The sequence below is a fragment of the Gossypium arboreum genome, chromosome 12 (assembly GCF_025698485.1).
Source record: "Gossypium arboreum isolate Shixiya-1 chromosome 12, ASM2569848v2, whole genome shotgun sequence".
NCBI lineage: Eukaryota > Viridiplantae > Streptophyta > Magnoliopsida > Malvales > Malvaceae > Gossypium > Gossypium arboreum.
The window spans coordinates 114,418,467-114,439,858 of record NC_069081.1 but is presented as its reverse complement, the minus strand read 5'-3'; the positions used below and the strand labels follow the sequence as shown (position 1 = coordinate 114,439,858).

Here is a 21,392-nt window from a genome sequence, read left to right as displayed (position 1 = left end):
TAAAATGACTAAATTCTGAATATTCATAAAATAAACGAATGAAATTGATGACATTAATTCATTTAAAATATCACCATAAAATATGCTTAAATATCTGTCAAATCTTATATATACATATATATTATTAAAATCGAAACCTCTCAAGAAATTCCTTTCCATGGAGGTCCTAAAATTTTGACTAGTGGATAGTTATTAATTAATTTTTAATACAATGATTTTAGAAATTTCAAACTACATGTACTTTTCACAAATTATACTTATTTATTTTCACTTAATTTTTATTTCATCTTTTTAATTATTTTTGGATAGTATTTGATGTTTATTAATTTTTAAATTTATGTTTAATTTAATTATGAAAAGGTTTATTTATAATGTATTAATATTTAGGTAAATAACAAAATTTTCAAATAAAAGAAATTTATAAACCATATATAAATAAACAGGCTTAATATCTCATTTGGTACTTGAATTTGACAATTTTTTCTAATTAATGTGGTATTTGTATTATTTTTTGGTCCAATGTGATACATATATGTGACAAACGTTATATATTTTGGTTCATAAGGAAAAAATGTCTATTTAAAAATACAAATTTAAAGAAGTCTATTTAATTTTAATCTTCTTGAAGCTTAATTGCATAACCTTCTCTTTTTCTTTTTTTTTCCTTTTTGTTCTAAATCGCATAATCTTCGATTTTTCATTAATTAGAAGATATTATAAACTTAAATAAAAATTTCACCATTCTAGTTTAGCAAGTGTCGAATATCACGGCTGTTTCATCTACTGGGGACTAAACATTAATGATAAAACGTTAATAATATTAGCTTTTTTAATATTAATTTTATTATAAATTTTATTATATATTTTTTATATATAATCTCCCTCAACATTTAAATAGAAAGTTTAAATTTATTTTTCTTGTATTAATAATAATATCGATACAAATTAAGTTAAGAATAATCCTCAATAATATTGTATTTTAATTAAGAATAATCGGTCAATAATATTATATTTTGGGGTTGGCAATTTAGATACATTTTATATGTATTGATATTTAGAAAGAAAGGAAAGTAGTAAGTGGAGACGAAAATATCCAAAATGCCCCACTTGCACCTTCTCTTAAAGGGCTTTCCTTGTCTGCTTCCTTACTACGATGCTTTTATTCTCCCCTATTTATGTGCTTTGGAAAGCCTGAATACTTCCCATTCAAGGCCACTGAGAGAAAATCTTTATTGTACTTGTAGTTCTTTTTTTTTTGGTATTTGAAGTCCTTAACCTAAATTCTCATATAAAACAAAAGAGAAAAACGAATGGGTTGGAACGGAGAAAGACGAAGATATGTGGTAACATTTTTTAGAGTCTTGTTAGTGTTGCTGGCGGTGGTGCAAACGACGGCGTTCCAAGGGGTTAAACTGAAGAAGAAGGAGCATCGGAACGCGTACGCGACGATGATGTACATGGGGACGCCCAGAGATTACGAGTTCTACGTCGCGACACGTGTCTTGATCAGATCCCTTGTTAAGCTCCAAGTGGGCGCTGATCTCATCGTCATTGCCTCCCTCGACGTTCCCCTCCGTTGGGTTCGTGCACTGTAAGTCTCCATTAACATTAATGCCCTTTTCTTCTTCTCCTTTGGTTTTCTTTAAGTTTCCTTTGTTTTCTTTAAATGCAATTCAAGTTTTCCTTATTTTTCTTTTATGTTAGAAAAAAACAAATATTATACAGAGCATCATCTTGTTAATGGATGTTAGATGGATAATGGAGATTGGATATCCGAGTTCGGGCACCACAAACGAAAATTTCTTTAATCGATAAAACTTTGTTATTTTATAAGTTGTAACGGTCGGTAGTTTCTTCATTAATTTAGTTAATTAATTAAGACAAATGGTGAAAAAACGAAACGGTATGTTGGTAAGAAATAATGAATCAGATGATTTTTTTTTTAATTAAGGAGTTCTTACCGGTCATGGTCAAGTTTAATTGTTTGCTTTCCTTAGATTAGTGCCTTGTGACGTTACCTACTCAACTACACGTCAAACCGTCGAACCAAAGAAAAAAAGAAACCTACATGTCAAAAAGCGGGTCGAAAACACTGTTGGAAACTGTAACCAGTTTTTGAAACTCAAACAAAGTAGGTTCAAAGGGTCAAGAACCGGTAAGAATTAGGGGACTTGACCCCAGACACGTTTACATTTAAGTTACTTTCAGAATCTCGTAGGTGTTTTGTTATTTTCATAATTAGATATAGATTGGAGAAAAATATAAGACCTACATCAAATATTAGAAATAGGTTGCCCTCGTTTTAAAAAAAACAATCAATAAGAATTTTCACGAATCACATTCTTATTGATTGTATTATAAAATTAAATTTATAATTTAGTAATTAATATTTGTAAAAGAAAATTTAAAGTATTAAAATGAAAAAAAGGTATAATTTGAGGGTAATTTTGCATTTAAACCTCAATATAAAAACAAATTTAGACAATGAAATTGATTTTGATTTTCTTTTTCCGTCCTTATCCAAAATCTCAGCAACACAAATAATACAAAAAAACGAGAGAGTACGCTGATAAGAACAGATTGCCCCACATAATCACACCGCCCATTATTATTAAACTAAATTTAATTCGGGTTGATCCACAATATTAAACTAATTAATCACCATGAACCCACTCTCACTTTCGACAAGCACACGAAATGGTCCCAGGTATTGTATTGGTTAAGGAATTAACAGCATGTGAGAGTAGCTTGTTTGATGCACCACTTCTTTCAAAGTATGCTCAGTTATGATTAAATTATGGGAGTGGTCTACTTTACTTTGATCCTTTCAAAAACATCATGTTCAAGGACAAGAACGAAACAATGTTCCTTATTATAATGAGGCTGTTGTTTTTTGTGGCATAGGGAAGAGGAAGATGGAGCAAAGGTAGTGAGGGTGGAGAACCTTAATAACCCTTACAAAGGTCAAGAAAATTTCGATAAGAGATTCAAATTGACACTGAATAAACTATATGCCTGGAGTTTGGTGGACTATGATAGAGTTGTCATGCTTGACGCTGACAATCTTTTCCTACAGAAAACCGATGAATTGTTCCAATGTGGGCAGTTTTGTGCTGTCTTTATCAACCCCTGCATCTTTCATACTGGCCTCTTTGTGTTGCAGGTAATAATTTCTAGCTCTTTTTCCTCTATGCATGATTCATTTCATTTCAACTATGGTTCCTAAAAGAAATTTATGTGCAGCCATCGCGAGAGGTATTTAAAGACATGGTCCATCAACTAAAAACTGGTAAAGAAAACCCCGATGGTGCTGACCAGGGATTCATTGGTGCTTACTTCCCTGACTTGCTCGACCAGCCCATGTTTCACCCACCATTAAATGGGTCCAACCTAGATGGGCAATACAGACTTCCTCTGGGATACCAAATGGATGCTTCTTATTACTGTGAGTGAAAATAGTGAGGATATATTATAGCCTTTATAATGATTCCATGCTTCTGATTTGTGCTGTAAATCTAACCCCCAAAACAATGTTTTGATTCTTCTGCTGGTCCTCAGATCTTAGACTTCGTTGGAGAGTACCTTGTGGACCCAACAGTGTGATCACTTTCCCTGGTGCACTATGGTTGAAGCCATGGTATTGGTGGTCTTGGCCTGTCCTGCCTTTGGGCATTCAATGGCACGAAAATCGTCGTCAAACTCTAGGGTATGCAGCTGAGATGCCGGTTATAATAGTCCAATCGATTATTTTCCTTGGAATATTAGCGATGACACATCTAGCACGCCCCAGCATCTCCAAACTATGCTACCGAAGCTCAGACAAAACCACATCTTTGATCCAAACTGGCCTAAAATTTATGGCAATCTGGTCTATTCTTGCAGCCTATATAGTTCCCTTCGCTATTATTCCTCGCACAATTCACCCATTAGTAGGCTGGACACTGTATTTCCTTGGTTCCACTGCTCTTTCGTCTATAGCAATCAACTCGTTCTTGCTGCCTGCCATCCAAGTCTTCGTTCCTTTGGCTGGGATTTTTGGGTCTCTTCTGGTCATGGCATATCCTTGGTACCCTAATGGAGTTGTAAGAGCTTTAGCTGTTTTCGGCTATGCGTTTTGTTATGCCCCTATTGCTTGGGGTTCGGTGGGTAAGGTCATGGCACGTCTTCAAGTCTCACTTGAAAGGGAACAATTTTTACCAAAATTGGCTGAATCTTCACCAACTTCCGGCTTCAACAAGTTGTATTGAGACTCAGACTTGATATAATGCAAAGGAGACATTTAATTAGATTGTTTTTGTTAATACAATGTTTTGTCATCTAATTAATTTCTTTGATAACCACTATACAATTTTATGTATAAATTTCACTATTTTTCCTCATTTTCAAATGACAATTTCATATTTGATGCACTCAATTTGATTATATCATTAAAAAAATATAAAACTAAATTCATTTATAATTTGTTCAAAATTTTCTTATATTTATTTACAATGATATGTAATGTTTAAATTAATTGAGAATGAATAGAATAATTATTTGGTATCTTGATGGTGAAAATTTTTAACTTTGTAAGTGGCATTGTTCGATTTTATCATATATTTTATTTATTTATTCTTAATTACAATTTAACGACATGACAAAATCTCAACTTTACTATTGAAATTAAAAAATTTATTTGGTATTATATCAAGTAATTATTCATAAAATTTCCTTTCAAAATATTATTTATAAAATTATGTACGACTAACATATAAGATGAGAACTTTTAATTGAAATGGGTTTGGAGACTTAGAAAAGCATGTGAGTAGACATGTTGTCTTCGATTGGGCTTTGTCCAACCAAATCCCACATCGTCAAACGAATAATCTAGTTGACACACCAAAAGCCCATACAGAATACTCAGGGGCCGTTTCCATCAATCATCATCGAAAAGGAGCGGCAAATGTACGGCGGTGATTTGAGAGAAAACCTGTCGGGACATGGAATATTGCAATCATAATAACCCTGAACAGAACGTTGAAAAGGGCAAACTTAGACCAGCAACTGCTTAATCGGGGAACCAACCCTACAATCAAGCCAATCACGTCATAATCAATGACTTTTGGTGTTAGTAATATTATTTATTTCGTATAAATGATGAAATGAAGAAATTATAGAAAAAACATATATGTCCCAGAGTCTGAGCCTTTTTGTCTTTAGCCCTAATAGGGCAAAGACTTTGGTACTCCCAACGTTCGAAAAACACAAGTGGACCCCATTTAGTGGACCATTTTTTTATAAAATAAATTTTTAAGTATTTGAGCCATGCCTAGACCATCATTCTTCATGCACGCCAACACCACCGGACGCTTCACCAAAAGGTCACCGTTTCCTGTTAATTTGTGTTTTGGTTTTAGATTAGGGAGAAGATTAAGTCTAATACTTCATTAATGCATGGTTTATTTTTGGACTGAGCCAAAACTATAAATCCGTAAACTTCATAAGCATATGTATATTATACTATCATGATTGCATGTAGCTCAAATTATGATATTTTATATATTTAAATTTAATTTTAGTTAATTTATTTTAGTTTGATATAATTTTATTTTGTTTAGTTTTTACAATTTTATTAATTAACTAATTATTTCAATTAAAATATTGATAGAAAACTTTTCTTTACAACATACCTTCAAACGTTATAAAAAGTATGTTAGGATGATGAGTTTGAGGTTTTTTTTTTAAAATTACATAAGTATTTTAAGTGATATAGTATATTAACAGTTTGGATCAATTATCTGTGTTGAGTATAGTGATAAGATATATTGCACTCTTAAAAAGAGAATACAAGTCTCAACTGTAGAAACAATATTGTTGAAAAGGACATCCACAAATCTTGAACATTAACCATAAAATAGACTTAAAGGATAAAAAATTTAATTAAATAAATTAATAACATTATAAAAATAAAAGATAAAATTATCTCAAATTAAAGTATTAAAGTATACTAACTAAATTTAAATTAGTTTTATGTAATATTAAAGTATTATTATAAGGTACACTATCAAGAAAAAATTTCTACAAACAAAGTTGAAATATGGCATTTTTCGTTTTTATAGAATTTTAACTATATCTGACGGTTCATGGATCAAAGTTCTTAAAATTTAGGAATTTGAAGAAAATAATGAGTGTAATTTGATGCATGTGTCAAAAGGAATTTGAAAAGTTATCTAATAATTAAATTTGGGTGTAATTATATATATGTAGTATGTTTTATCAACCATTATAATTAATGGATTCTACTGGATTAAGCCTAATTGGGTACACTTTCCAATTCTTAAGTAGAGAGTAATAATTAGAGAAATTATGCAAGTGATAACAAATAATTACATGCAATTCTAATTACTTGTGACATTCCAAACATGCTCGTACATGTTTTCTATTTTAATTTTAAAGTATAATTTTATAATATTTTACTATTTTCATTTGAATAATTTAATAAAATTATTGGTGAGATATAATTTCTTATACATTCGGCCTACTAAATAATGAACTAAATTGTATAGTATTTATTATTAATTATTTGTATTTGGTAAAGGACCAACTGATAGTAACAAGGACTATATGTTTAATGTTAGAGAATAACACAACAAATATAAAATGTTAAAAGTAATTAGAAAAAATTACATATCATGTTTATTTTATTGTTAATTTTATTAGCAGATATATTGTTAATATACTTTTTAAATAAACCTATTATATACAATAACTAGATTTTAGGTTTTATTATATTTTTTTATTAATAATTTTCATAATAATTAATATATTTTAGAATTTAAAATTATATAATTAAGCATAACATATAAAATAACAACGTGGAAATGTCCAAAAGTTAAGAGTTTCACATAACAAGAAGAGTCCTATGGTATCTAAACACTTGTTTTATCTGCCAACAAAACTCAAATATAAAATCTTACTAGTTACTTGCTAAACACTGATCACTCAATTATGTAGTAAGAATCCAAGTCGAAGTTGGAAATGACAGAAGATGCGAAACATATACTAAGATATAATGCAAAGCCAAATGATACGTCCCCAACATCAAGACTTGCGTATAATACAGCCAAGAGCTACCTTAAAAGCTACCCTACTAGCCTTTACCTCCAAATATAACCCCCTCGTTGCGAGCCAACCAAAAGAAATGACCGTTGCAAACACCCCCTAAATTTATTCTCTACTGTAAACATAAACTTTAATCATGGATAAATAATTAAGATTATTCAACTCAATTAATCCAGATTATAATATATATATACGTGTCTATATAAGCTCTTGTGCTAAAAATCATCAACCCCATAAAAATCCCACATTCAAACATTCTTTACATTCGTATCACTCTGTCTCTCTCACTGTCTCTTGTTTCATCATTTCTATTCCCTGACTACCTAATTCTATTTTAATGGAGTCTTGTAGTTTTTTGTTATTCTACTTCTGTTTTGTCTTCGTTTTTGCTTCTTTTTTCTGTCCTGCGCCGTCATTATCCGTAGCAACAAGGCCGGTCGTCAATCAAACTGCTTGTACTACTAATTCCACAAGGCACCGCCATAAGTGGATCGGACCCATCGGTCACCGGCTAATTACCGTCGACATTAACGGGTTGGGTCATTTCCGGTCAGTACAAGATGCCGTTGATGCAGTCCCGGGAAATAATAGAAAGAATGTTCTAATTCGAATCAGCGCTGGATATTACATGTAATACTTTAATTTCACATCCTTCTGTAAGAGCCATTAAAGCATCAATATATGCTTAAAACTGAAGAAAAAAAAAATACATTCTTTGAAACGCTTAACCTACACGTTAAAAATGGCTGTTTCTTTTGGTGGCGTTGCAGAGAGAAAGTGGTGGTGCCAGCGACAAAGCCATACATTACGATGCAGGGAGCAGGGAGGGAGGTGACGTTCATCGAATGGCATGATCGAGCAAGTGATCTTGGATCCAACGGCCAACAGTTGCGTACTTATCAAACTGCTTCTGTCACTGTGTATGCTAATTATTTCTCTGCTAGAAATATCAGCTTCAAGGTAATAACTATAAAAAAGCACCGAACAGCTAACGAATAACATACTACTTCATAAATTCTTCACGTTAATAATTAAGATTGAATGGAGAAAGAAAGTGAAAGCAGCAGAGAACTCTCTATCAATGCTTCTGAAAACATTATAAATATATGCCCTAGATTTCCCTTAATACTGTGCTGCATGTGACTTTATTTTGGCGGTATAATATATATAGTTCAAATGACGAGTACATTGAAATGCTAATTCAACACCAAATACTTTGAAATATTTGATTAACCTTGAACATAATAATGTTATCGAATTTACATTGTATAGAATACAGCACCGGCACCGATGCCAGGAATGCAAGGATGGCAAGCAGTGGCGTTGCGGATATCGGGCGACAAGGCGTATTTCTCAGGCTGTGGATTCTACGGTGCACAAGACACTCTTTGTGATGATGCTGGTCGTCATTACTTCAAGGAATGTTACATCGAGGGGTCAATTGATTTCATCTTTGGAAATGGCCGGTCCATGTACAAAGTAAGAACTATATTTATTATTTACATATGGATATTATATTATAATAAAAGAAGGATAAAGGGTTGTTCTCGTGACTCTCTTGAATGAAGAAATAACATATAAATAAATATATAATACACAAGTTGATAAAAAAAAATGAAAAGGACGTTGCACTGTGCTATAGCAAGTCTCAAAAGCTTTAAAAAAGGGAGAGAGCTTTTTTTCTTATCAACAGACCCTTTTGTCTGTCAGAAACTAGTGGTGCCCAACTAACCAAAAAGATAACTCTGAAATACTTAAGTAAACAATCATTAATTGAGCCAAAAAATTTGGGTCTAAAAGTTTAATGAACATTCAACATTGCTATATTCAGCTTTTCGATGGCATTAACTTCTTTCATAAGCATACGTATCTTCTTACTTGAGCCACCTTCTTCAAATGAAAGAGCAACCACCACCAGCATAAGCTTTGTATGGGGCCTCCCTTATTAAGGTATTTTAGTACGGTAGATTTCAGTATGTTCACTCACGGGTTGGTTGCTGCTTCTTGTTGTCAGGACTGTGAGCTGCATTCCATAGCCACGAGATTCGGATCCATTGCAGCGCACGACCGAAACTCACCCGACGAGAAGACGGGCTTTGCTTTCGTGAATTGCAAGGTGACGGGTACTGGTCCACTTTATGTGGGTCGAGCCATGGGTCAATACTCCAGGATTGTCTACGCTTACACTTACTTTGATGACCTGGTTGCTCATGGTGGGTGGGACGACTGGGACCATGTCAGCTACAAAAATAAGTATGTTCCCTTCACATTTTCCTTTTATTAACTTTTACCCTAATCTTTTTCCACATGTTAATCTTAAGAAAGTCAAATATGAAGAAATTGTCGCCCTATTTAATCATAATACAATGCTCCATCTTTTTTATAATTGAAAATATCGATGACGTGATTGTGACAATCATCGACATTTTCGGAAACAATAAAGCTCATGCTTTGGTTCTATCAAAAGAAATGAATTATATTACTCTTAAATCAGAAATGATTGAATTTTGATGTCCTTGAAGAAATCATCAACAATTTCCTTTTGCTTATTGGTTCACGCTGCAGGACTGCGTTTTTTGGGGTTTATAAGTGCTGGGGTCCCGGAGCTGCGGCGGTGCGTGGAGTATCATGGGCCAGGGAACTAAAGTTCGATGAGGCGCATCCCTTTCTAGCCAAAAGTTTTGTCAATGGTAGACACTGGATTGCACCGTGGGATGCTTAAGTCCAACTCAAAAACAACATACAACCTATTCTATACACTATGTTCCATTTCCTTTCGCATAATTAATTCACTGATTCAATTCAATTTTTCTTCGCATATTGTAATTGACACAGTTCTTTCATTCATTTGTTTCTTCAAGATATAATACATCTTTTCTTACAAATTCTTACTGTATCCTTCCCTCTCATTCAACAATATAAGTGGTTCAAAGCAAAATTAACACAATACTCTGTTCATGTACAAAACTAGAAAGTACCCTTTTACAAAAACCGGTGTTTTCGAAGAATCGTCAAGCAAATTGCACACTGAACCTGGTCATTTAATCATAAACATCTTTCTCCATGATCATACATACAAAAGCATTTAATTTCTTGAAGGATCAAAATAACAAGGAAAGCTGTTTTATTACCTTGAAACGTTAAAAGAATATGTATTGAATATAAGGAAACATAGTCTACATCAGGCTATTGCATCACATTATACAACAGCCTTGCTGTGAGTCGAGAATTTCTGGGGATCTGCAAGATTAAAACGTGTTCATTAGCTAAGGGTAAAAAGAAAATGCTCCTTTTTGTCATATACCAATAGAAGAAGAAACAGTTCATCCAACATAAAGAAGGAATCTGCAATCCCTATATAAGATACCGATTACATTGCTTTGAAGAGTATTATATCAGTCGAGGTAATTTGGAACAGTGAAAATGAAGGACACACCACCTTCAGAAGTTAACGATTCCCATAATCATTGAACCAAAACAATTGATTCATGATTTGATTACTGTATGCCGATACTCGATCCTTTCGAAACCACTTTCAGGCCATTTTGTACTGCCAAATGGCCTTTCACCAAAAATTAACACAATGGAATAGGGAACAATAATTTCGAAACAACATGACAGGCAGGTTGGATGAAAACCAGAAGATTGCAAATAAATGGTTGGTATAAGATTGCTTAAAAAGGAAGAGCCCTTACAGCTGGCTAAGATTGGTTAAATCAAACTCAGGAGCGAGCTCTTGCACGATATCATTTGGTGGTTGGCCACATTCTTGCATTTTTTGCATGAGGTCAAAAATCCTGGTGAAGTTATTAGGATCATTTTCATAAACTCCATTAAGCTCCTTCATCAGTTCATATTGGTTGGAGTAACGTTCATATTCTTCTTTGCTCAAACTGGATTTATGCTCTTCTAACCACTTTGGGTATCTTTCTCCAATTTCCTTCATGGGTTCATGAAGAATCTCCTTAGACAAAAGTTGTTGCATCATACTCTCCACAATGGATTCCATGTCCTGCTCAAAATTAAGGTACGAGTATGATTAAATACATGCACTCAACTGTTTAAAGTAATGTATGTCTATATGATGCATGTCCATCAATCCATGCAGGAGTAAATACAACGATAACATACAATGCTATTACCTAGATGTCTCAATTGGATATATAACAAATTCGAATGTTTCACATGCATCTGAAATAAGACATTTTATAACCAATGAAAACCTATATCTATCATGAGCATATATAACATACCAGGCTTCTCAATCATACGAGTGACATGCGCTAAAAACAAGGACCAACTCCTTAAAGCCAAACTTCTACTTAGGGCTTTTCCCAATGAATCCTCCCTTGAAACAAAGAAATAATCACTTATACACCCATGGTCCTAAAAATATCATTTAATATGCATCAACACATATTCTCCCTTTTCTTTCGGGGGAATGTTCTTGGTGGATGGAAGGTTGGTTCGGAGGGGGCTGGTGAGGTTTGCTCCAAAGTTAAATGAATTTGAGGTACTTCGCTCGAAGCAGATGTAGAGGCCATCATCCTACTCTTATATGATAAAAGCCGTAGAGTGTACATTAATCAAATGCAAAACAAAGTCGGCAAGCACAATAAAAGTGGAAATAGGCAAGACAACCTTCGAATTTTGTCTTGCGAATCCAAAGTGTTCCCGACACAAACTCACAACTCAAAAACAGAATCCGGAGCCAGTAAATCTTACTCAAGTGATCAGCTAAAATACTACAAGTTATTTTTTTTTTTTTTAAAAATTAAAATATAGTCTACCCCTAACATGCTGAGGTAATAATCAAATCCACTTTAGGATTCAACAAATACCTGACATGCAACAACAGAAAACTTAACTACCACGGCAAACAAATGCAAGAGGAGATAAAACAAAGCCTTAAAAGGAACAGGAAAGCATTCAAGCAAATATACCTGAGACCCAGAAAGCTCCTCAAACTGCTTCACCCAATCGTCGATCAATCCATCCTCTTCAAAATCATCTCCGCCAGGTTTCGACATTGATTCCAATCCTTTTATAGTCTGTCTAGTTTGTTCTCTCATCTTATCAAGAGCCTCTGTGACATGGGATTCACTTGACACCTTTTGCTTTCCCTTTTTCTTGCTCTTCAAGTCAGGTAATCCCATTCCTAATCCTACAACCCCACTTGGTAAAGAACCAGATTCTTGCTTCTTTTCTTCACCATCTCCTCCTCCTTCCCTATTAACCAAATATAAAAGCTAAGTCTTTGGAAGAAATTGTAACAAAAACCCTAAACCTAGGCAAAACATCAGAATAACATCCAAGATATCTAATCAAAAACCGAGCTTTTGAGGGAAAAAAAAAAGGAATTTTTAGCTCGGGAGCAAATTTTTGGACCTAAAACAAAAAGAAAGTACCTTTGAGGAGGAGAGGTAAGGTTGACATTCTGGAAATCGTCCAAAGCACCTGGAAGAAAAGGGTCAAATTCAAAAGATTTAAGAAACAGAGAATTAAAGGAAACAAAGAAAAAACAAAGAATTAAGACAAAAGAAAACATACTGTCAAGTAGTTGGTCTAAATCATCAGAGTGATCTGCCATTTTTGCTATCAAAGCTTCTAATCTAATCCACTGTTTCTCTCTAAATATAGGTAACGTAAAAAGTAATTATTCTAGCTCTTAATTTTTTTCTTCTTCCTTTTATTAGAGAAACTGGATTGAGTTGGATTGGAATGGAGAGCAGTGCAGGAGATATGGGTTTTGTCCAAAGAGGGGCAAAATCAAGATCAAGATCCAATATTTCAGATTGGTTTGAACGGGTTGACTGTTTTTTGACATATGATTGTCTTCACAGGCTGCGGCTGGAGTTGGGGACTTTGGGCTTTACGTTCTTTCTTTTGTCTTCCAATGTTACTTCGTTTAATCAATAAGAAAGAAAAAAAAGACTATTTTTATATATCTAATAGATATTAAATTAGATTTTGTGAGTTTAAAGTTTAGGTTTCTTTATTAATTAAAAGATGTGCTGAACAATAGAATTTTTTCCATAAAGCAAATGGAATCCATTAAAAAGGAAGTCTAGAACTACAATAGATTTTACAGCTTTTTTTCCGTTAAACCAATGCATAGTTAGTTAGAAGAGATGGCAGTTAGAATGTCCCTTCACAAACCAGAAATCATCGAGATGGATGCCACAATGGGCCTACAAAGTTGGGATCAAACGATAAGATGGATCGGCCATGGGCCCATTAATTTGGGATCTATCCTAGCTTTAGGATGAAGATTTCAACCAACTAAATGGCCTAAAGGCAACCCCTCCCATTACTCAGGAAAACCCAAACTCAATTACATATATAAATTGGTGAATGCGCCTCAGAGTGCCCTCCATTATAGGGACCTAATCAAATTAGTCACTCTACTAGTAAATATATAAATTTAGTCCCAGAATCACATAGTACCAAACTGGAATAGAATTAACATTACTGTTTAAGAAATATCTTTTATTGTTTAATAGAGTTTATATTTTAAAGCATTCATGATTTTATAAATGAAATCTTTTGTCCGGAATTAAATTATAATTGAAAAAAATAATTTTCAAGGCATTTCTTATACAATGAATGTTATCTCTCTTATAATTTGGACTTAGTTCTTTGTAATAGTACATGGACTAAATTAATCCATTTAATAATAGAGGAACTAATTTGATGTAGTCCATATAATATAGGAACTCCCAAATACTTTAACCTATATAAACTCCATAACCATTTAAATTTAAATGAAGAAAATATTAAAATCAAAGCCATCAAATTTTTAAAAATGCATATAAGAATAATTATCTAAAATTTTCATAAAAACAATTTTTTCAATTTATTTACTCATCTAAAACAACTTTTTTAAGTTTTCGGATGTGGTATAATCTCAAAATGTTACCTTATCATAATTTTTAGAATCCAAGTTTAAGAGTCAAAATGGATCTATCTTTTAAATTTAAGTACTAAAGTGAAAAAAAAAATAAATAACAAAATATATCTAAGTGCAAAATTTACATCAATGGTGCCTTCTTATTTTTGCCTCAAATTTATCCAATTGTCAGCTGCTGGAATGGACCAAATCGATTCAATTTCATACCCATGATCCAAAATGAAACACATATAGTTTAATAAGCTTTTTCTTTATATATAAAGAGTTCGAATCAAATAAATTTAGGGTTTATTTTGTTTTTGTTTTTGTTTTTTAAAGCCTGCATGGCTAATGCCTAAAGGCTGCACTTGGAAATGAATCAATAGTTCTAGATTTATTTTTTTTAACATGTATTGACATCTATTTTAATTTTTTTAACATATTTTAATTTGCATACAAATATAATAGGATTGTTTTAGTTATTCTAAATAGTAATGGATTAATAGGAGCATTATTTTTATTATTATACTTTAGTATATGAATTAGTAATAAATTAATTTTAATTGATAATTTTTAGTCACCCGTCTAACTTTTTTTATTAACTATTTTTATTTCACATCTAACTATTATATTGTTAGTAATGCATAATAGCATATCCCACGTTAACTGAGGAATGACTTTATAAGAGAGTTTAAATATAGTCTCTTACCCTCATTGATTAATTGGGAATAAAGGCTTAACACATATATGCCACTATTGTTACTAGACACATATTGCATGTGTTTTATTTTTGGATAATTTTTTTACTTGTTTTCTTTAAATATATATTTTTCTTTTTAACAGTTTTCAATTTCTAAACTATTACAATTTTTAAAAGGTTAATTTCTGGCTGTTTCTGCCCATTGGCTTATGGTTGTTCTTGAAGGTTGGATTGACCTTGCAAATTACCATTTTACTCCTTTAGAATGTCCTATAAATTACTCAATATGTTTTCCTCATTGCATACAACAATACACAAAAATAACCTATCTTTTATCCCAGCTCATTTGTTTCATTTCAGTATATTTTTCAATCAGTTTTTACTATTTCTTTGAGAAGAGCACACTACTATATAATCACACTGATTAAGGCGAATTTAATTCTAAAAAGTGATTTTTCCACGATACAATTATTATTTTATTTATTTACACACAATTTATTTATTCAGTCAAGACTAACGATTTTATTTTGCAATAGTATATTTTTACATATAATACATATTTAATATATTAATATTAAATATTTTAAAATTTTATATCTCAGATACTTAGATAGCTGAGATTATTCTCTCATTAGCTGGTTATATCAATTGACAGCCGGAGGTATAACAAGTAAAAATCAATAATTATACCGCTTGTCATCAACCATTGAAAATACCCATTTGGAAACATGTTTAATTTCAGCTCTCAAATCTCAATGAGCAAACTGGGGAGAGAAAAAAAAATACAAAGTTAGCATTTAAGATCGTTTGCAATAATGAGTTTAAATTTCACTACTTTGGAGCCAACTTTATTATTATTTTGCCATCTTTATTTATGACCTAACCAGTAACCATTAGTATAGACTGTAACTTCCGATCCTATATCTAGACCTTAGTTAATCAATATAATCAAGTAAAACGTGATATTTAATAAGTTTACTTTTTAAAATTTCAATCATTGTCAAGATACCCTTTTTTTTAGTCAGTTTATTTACATTTTGTTTGGTTATGGTGAAAACGTGCATGGAAAATATATAATATCTCTTTAACAAAAGAAGTAATATTGAGTGATTAAAAAAAATACCTTATATATTAAGATATGTTAAAAAGTAGCACACCTACTAAATGTATGTTTAGGTGGATGTGTACTGGGGTTTTCCAGCATCTTCAAAGCCTCATATATTATCCCATCACATGTGAGAGGCACTAATGCTGCTGGCAATGATTATAGGTCAGCCAAATCTCTGTTTGTAACCAAAAATAGGGGCACCATTTCATGGCATTTGTGGCCTCAAACATGGCTTATATTGCCATTAAATGTTGCAGGAAATTAAAAGAAAATTACTGCCTGCAACAATGCCGGAAGAATAAAGATTTGGCAAATATACATGTAAATGGCGATGCTTTGAATAGTCTGAAAAAAATATTTAAAAAGAAAAAGCCCATATCAATGGAATGATAATCCAAATCATATAGTAAATGGAACATCTTATCCTTATGCATGTAAGGGCTGTCCACATCAATAGTTGGTTGGCTACGGACAGTTTATTTATTTATTCATATATTTTGATGTGTTGTATAATCGTATAATAAATAATCAGATGTAGCTAAAAGTAATTTAGATGAACCATAAATTATTAATAATTTGCCTTCATGTTTGGACCTTTGATGTATTCGTTTCAAGAACTCACCAAAAGATGAAATTACTTAATAACTTTGCACATCAGCTACCTTTTTACATTGTGATTTTTCACATGGAATACGAAAAGTGCCCCTTGCATTACTTTGAATATAAATTTTTACTGTTGTATGCACATTACATAAAGATACCCAACTAAGTCGCAACTCTTTTCCCTATTTTCATATTACAATAAAAGTAAAATAATAATAAAATCATATTTCCATTATAAAATTTCTAACAATTTTCTTCACTGATTTTGCCTTCAAAATCCCAAAACCAACGTATAGTTTTTTTTTTTTAACTTCTAGAAAGTGGTGAAAATCAGCAAAATTACATGTACTTGTTAACCAAGTTTACACAACTTGCAATCCACATAGTTTTTTTTTTTTTAACATAAATTAAGTAGGGATCCGTTCGAAGCAAGAAAATTTCACATGCAAGCATCAAAGAAAGGAACCTGAAAACCGTTCGATTTTTATTGACGAAAACGTCCTTGTAATTTTTGGTAATAAATCTTGATTCTTTAGGGAACCAATATAAAAAGAAAGGAAAAAACAAAACAATAAATCAAATGCATGAGGGATTATTTTATGGACCCTTCTCACAACATCATTTATAATCTTTTCCTAATTATTTAATAATATTTCAGTAATTTTTTTATGTCATTAACATAATTTTGGTAATTTTAACCTTGAACTTCAAACTCCAAATCCTAAGCCTCAAACTTGAACCCAAAACCTAAATTCCAAGCTCTGAACTTGAACCTCAAACCTCAAACTCCGAACTCGAACTATACAATTCTTAAACCATAAACCTCGAACCTCAAATCCCAAACCTCGAACTTGAACTCAAACCTTGAACCCTAAACCTTAAGTTTAAGGTTCAAAGTTCGATATTCAAGATTTAAAATTTGAGATTTAAGATTTATGGTTTGAGATTTAAGGTTTATAGATAAAAAATTACTAAACTTATATGTCAATAACATAAAAAAATTACTAAAATATCATTAAATAATTATTAATTTACTATGAATTGTTTGTGGAAATGCATTAATAAATTTGACTGATTCTTCTATAATAATAGTAATGACATCTTTTTGCACGATTATTTCGTTCATTTCAAGGCAGATAAAACATTTTGAATCACCTTTTCATGCAAGAAATCAAGGGATTTTGGAATGTAAAACCCAATTTGCAGTAAGGTTATTTGAGTCAATTCATCTTAAAATTGTAGTTAATGCTCCTATCATATAATATCCTTCTTCAAAATGGAACAGAAAACAAAACCAATAAATAGTTTTACATGAAAAATGTGGATGATAAGAAACAGGACATGTTAGCAGAAATGAACACCTTGGGTACTTGCAGAGGCCTGTCACCTGTGTGTTTGGTCCACTGGCTAACCCAACCAAATCCCACAAAATGAATGCTTTACTGCTTTTTCTTTTCCCCCCTTTCTGACATGAAGTACATTGGAAGTGAAACCTGGTTCACAGTCGTTGCTATCTGATTCCATAACAATGGCTGCTAATACCATGACAAAAACTCCATATTAAGCTTGTAATATTTTCCAGCAACTGTGTAAGTGTTTGGATTGCGGATAATTCAAGAAACGGAGTGTGGGTCAGAAACAATGAAGAATTGAAAGAATACCAAACATTCATGATTCATCTATGAATGAAGAAATATTAAGAAACTACAGTAAAAGAAAATTAAAAAAAAAAACAATGCATAAAAACATTGAAAATAGAGCATCAGATCCACGTGAATAGCCCCATCATTCAGTTTAAGCATCTGAAACCACACTAAAATCATCATCTTCCAATGGAGCTGGCAAGTTTAGATCTATCAAATTGTTGTCAAATTTGCCTGAATTTGGAGTAGCAGCAAGCAAATGGGATCTCTTGTGACCACCGAGTGCTTGTCCCGAACCGAACACTCTGTAACACAATGGACACTCAAATATCTTGCTGTTATTACCAGCAGCAGTGGTTGCGACTTTGCTTGTTTTTTTAGTTTCAGAGCAAACCCTTTTATGTTCATCCAATGTGTAAAAAGATCGAAATGTTTTCTTACATAGCTCACATCGATGCTTCCCATGAATCTTTTTCTTGCTAGACTCACGAACCTTGTTGTTCCCTTCTGAGTTTTGTTCCACATTTTTGCTTTTCCAAACATCTCTTGACAGCATCATAAGACACACAGCAATATGTTCTTCAGGTGAAGTATCGGAAACTGAACTCACCGGTTCTGGTTCAGTCGGTGACTCGACCAAAGTGGGTTTCCTCAACAACTTTTGTTTCTTGATTCCATCTGTTGTTTTTGTATTAGTACACGCTTTTGGGCATCTCTTAGATCGTCGCCGAGTTGGGTTTCTCGACTCGGTCTCACTTTCTCTGTCTAGAACAACTGACCCAGAAGCTATTACTGCAAATGAGAAATCGGGATCTGCGTACCTGAAACTCTTCATGGGATTCTCTCTTAACCCGTAAACAAAACATTTATCTTCGAGCACTTTGGTTTTCTCTTCTTGCTCTTCACCTGATGAAGACGATGATGAGAAAGCTGAGTCGGTACGGCCACCGAGTTGGTGATGCTGAGCCGTTTTTCGAGGCAGTGGATGAGTGGCTAAGTGACCTTTCATGTGACCTCCTAAAGCTCTGCCATTAGAGAATGTTCGAGCACAAAGCTTGCATTTCTGCTTCTCCATTATCAGAGAACTGAAGCAAAACGGAAGATCAAAGTTTTTACCTTCTCTCTAAAAGGCATGAAAAAAACAATAAAAGGGAAAGATTGGGAATTTAAAAGAAGTAGGTGACAAGCATTCCTCCACCAAAAGACACACAATCCAACCCAAAAATTATGATTTTCTTTTAGTTATCATAAAATATTTAAAATAAACTAGGAAAAACAGTTCTACTATGATAACAACTAAATTACGTGGGTGGTAGAAAAAAAAAATCATAGAGTAAATTATATTAGTATATAGATTGTATATAGATTGTATTTTATTTTAAAAAAATAGTCACGGTTAAAGAGTAATTTGATTTATTCTAGTAAAATTTTATTTATTTTTACTATTAAAAATTGGTGTTACTAACCGAATAACCAGACAGTTGCACATAATGTGTCATGTGTACCTCATTCTCACATATAATGACCAATTTTTAATAGTAAAAACGGATGAGATTTTTAACAAAAGAACCAATTTGCTCTTTGATAAAATATATATATATATATATATATATATATATATATACTAATTTACCATTTTTGAGTATAAAAGACAAAATGTAATATGGCTTTTAATACACTATGCTACTTTTACCAAAAAATTATATAAAAAAAATATATTTAAGGAAGATCTAATGTCATGGGCCAAAGTGTAAAGCCCATGACTATCGCACCAGATGCATTCCATGAAGGTCTATCGATTAGATAGGATCATTTAGCTCAAGAGAACTAGTCTGATTCAAAGAGCTATTAGAGAAACCTGTCAAATTGAAGCCTAAGTGGCCCAATGATGTAGATTTAGAATAATAGGCTACTTGGGTAATTATGGGAACTAATCTTAGAAGATTGAGGAGAATCATATCTTATAAGATTTTATTTTATTTGATTATATAAATTGATTATGTAATATTGTAAATCCCTAAATTTAAGGGTTAGACTAATCACATCTGTTGGTGTAACTTGATCTAGACCGTTGATTTTGGGAGAGCTCAACTATAAATAAAGAGTCTCCCCCTCACTTATAAATGGTTCATAGTATTTTGAATTCTTAAAAGTGATAGAACTCTTTGATAGTATTTACTTAAACACCTCTCATACATTGTTTTCTATGGTTATTTTATTTTGTGTTTTCTTTTAGCTAGAATTGCTTCTGCTATAAAAATTGGTGCCTTGGAGGATTTTTTTTTTTTGAATCCTCAATTGTTTGGTGGTTAGGCTCACTTAGGCGTGTTTGCATCGAAAGGATCACCTAATGTCACACAATTGCAAGACTAAAGTTCTAATCTTGTGACACTAGTCATTAATTAAGCCATGGGCTAAGGGTAAAATTATATATATATATATATATATATATATATATATATATATTTATTAATTAAGTTATTATTTCATGTGATATATAAGAGTTAGTTGTATATATTAATTATAATCGATTAAAAGTATTTTTAAAATTTAAAATTTTTTCACTTTCATAAATAATTTAAAATAACATAGTTTAGATGTTGTATAAATATTATATATTGTTCAACCTGTCAATTGGTTGAATTAATGACATATTTTTATAAATTTTCATAATGTCAAGTGCTTTAATATTTTTTCGTTAAATTGAAGTTGCTCATTGTAAAATGTCTTTTATATTCCAATCTTGTACTGAAATTGTTTGATTGTTCTCTTATCGTATTCATTCTTCCAATCTTTAGTGGACTATAATTTTAATGTCAAAAGTTTGAGAATAAATGATGTTAAAATAATTCATTAAAAATATAAAGTAAAATAAGAAAAGTTTTAAAACAATGTTAAAAATTCTTAAGAGTAATAGTGATTTGATTTATAATTCTTTATTATGTTTCATTGTATCTACATGAATCTATTTATACACTTCTTTACATTCACAAAATGGAGGAAAGGAATGTCTACTTTAAATTCTGATTTTATTTTATATAAATTATTATTATTTATTGCCATATATGACATTAGTTTATTTAAAATGAATCTTTGATCCAAAGAAAGGATGTAGCAATAAGGTTCAATATGAATTGAATTGCTGACAAATGAGTAAATATATTCACTAATTATTATTACGGTGATTAATTGATTTAGTTATAAATTATGTAAGTACTAAATTACAAATTAAAATAAATTATTAGAGATCAATAATGTAAATACGAAAAAGTATATAACAAAGTTATTTAAGATATTTACTAATTTGTAATTAATATAATAATACATAATTAATAATAATAAAGAATT

The 21,392-nt window shown here is 31.8% G+C and overlaps 4 protein-coding genes across 5 annotated transcripts; 2 read left to right on the top strand and 2 right to left on the bottom strand.

Moving 5' to 3' along the window:
* The first annotated feature begins 1,071 nt into the window (after positions 1–1,071).
* On the top strand, positions 1,072–4,306 carry LOC108477300 (putative glucuronosyltransferase PGSIP8). Its single transcript, XM_017779801.2, has 4 exons — positions 1,072–1,591; positions 2,905–3,163; positions 3,244–3,445; positions 3,559–4,306. The coding sequence occupies exons 1-4, from the start codon at positions 1,311–1,313 to the stop codon at positions 4,245–4,247; spliced, it is 1,431 nt and encodes a 476-aa protein (XP_017635290.1). The 5' UTR covers positions 1,072–1,310; the 3' UTR covers positions 4,248–4,306.
* Positions 4,307–7,296: 2,990 nt separating this feature from the next.
* LOC108479937 (probable pectinesterase 68) lies at positions 7,297–9,986 on the top strand. Its single transcript, XM_017782801.2, has 5 exons — positions 7,297–7,731; positions 7,872–8,061; positions 8,374–8,580; positions 9,116–9,354; positions 9,667–9,986. Exons 1-5 carry the CDS (start codon positions 7,439–7,441, stop codon positions 9,821–9,823), a joined length of 1,086 nt encoding a protein of 361 aa, XP_017638290.1. The 5' UTR covers positions 7,297–7,438; the 3' UTR covers positions 9,824–9,986.
* Positions 9,908–13,061, bottom strand: LOC108479938 (peroxisome biogenesis protein 19-2-like). 2 transcript variants are annotated; one of them, XR_001870529.2, is made up of 6 exons: positions 12,652–13,034; positions 12,510–12,558; positions 12,045–12,330; positions 10,797–11,113; positions 10,233–10,341; positions 9,908–10,134 (listed from the first exon to the last, which is right to left on the bottom strand). XR_001870529.2 is itself a non-coding variant. In XM_017782802.2 (5 exons), the coding sequence occupies exons 1-5, from the start codon at positions 12,689–12,691 to the stop codon at positions 10,296–10,298; spliced, it is 738 nt and encodes a 245-aa protein (XP_017638291.1). In that variant the 5' UTR covers positions 12,692–13,061; the 3' UTR covers positions 9,908–10,295. The 2 variants fall into 2 exon arrangements, 1 of the variants encoding a protein (XP_017638291.1); XM_017782802.2 differs by having other exon boundaries at positions 9,908–10,341; positions 12,652–13,061.
* Positions 13,062–17,637: 4,576 nt separating this feature from the next.
* On the bottom strand, positions 17,638–19,284 carry LOC108477864 (zinc finger protein ZAT9-like). Its single transcript, XM_017780344.2, has one exon. The coding sequence runs from the start codon at positions 19,117–19,119 to the stop codon at positions 18,196–18,198; it is 924 nt and encodes a 307-aa protein (XP_017635833.2). The 5' UTR covers positions 19,120–19,284; the 3' UTR covers positions 17,638–18,195.
* Between the last annotated feature and the right edge of the window lie 2,108 nt (positions 19,285–21,392).

Coding starts and splice junctions, on each gene's coding strand:
- LOC108479937 (XM_017782801.2), top strand. CDS start 7,439: ATGGAGTCTTGTAGTTTTTTGTTATTCTACTTCTGTTTTGTCTTCGTT. Junction 7,732..7,871: donor ATCAGCGCTGGATATTACAT/GTAATACTTTAA, acceptor GTGGCGTTGCAG/AGAGAAAGTGGTGGTGCCAG. Junction 9,355..9,666: donor CATGTCAGCTACAAAAATAA/GTATGTTCCCTT, acceptor TTCACGCTGCAG/GACTGCGTTTTTTGGGGTTT.
- LOC108477864 (XM_017780344.2), bottom strand. CDS start 19,119: ATGGAGAAGCAGAAATGCAAGCTTTGTGCTCGAACATTCTCTAATGGC.
- LOC108477300 (XM_017779801.2), top strand. CDS start 1,311: ATGGGTTGGAACGGAGAAAGACGAAGATATGTGGTAACATTTTTTAGA. Junction 1,592..2,904: donor CTCCGTTGGGTTCGTGCACT/GTAAGTCTCCAT, acceptor TTTGTGGCATAG/GGAAGAGGAAGATGGAGCAA. Junction 3,446..3,558: donor AATGGATGCTTCTTATTACT/GTGAGTGAAAAT, acceptor GCTGGTCCTCAG/ATCTTAGACTTCGTTGGAGA.
- LOC108479938 (XM_017782802.2), bottom strand. CDS start 12,691: ATGGCAGATCACTCTGATGATTTAGACCAACTACTTGACA. Junction 11,114..12,044: donor AGGAGCTTTCTGGGTCTCAG/GTATATTTGCTT, acceptor AATTTTGAGCAG/GACATGGAATCCATTGTGGA. Junction 10,342..10,796: donor TTAACCAATCTTAGCCAGCT/GTAAGGGCTCTT, acceptor TTAATCTTGCAG/ATCCCCAGAAATTCTCGACT.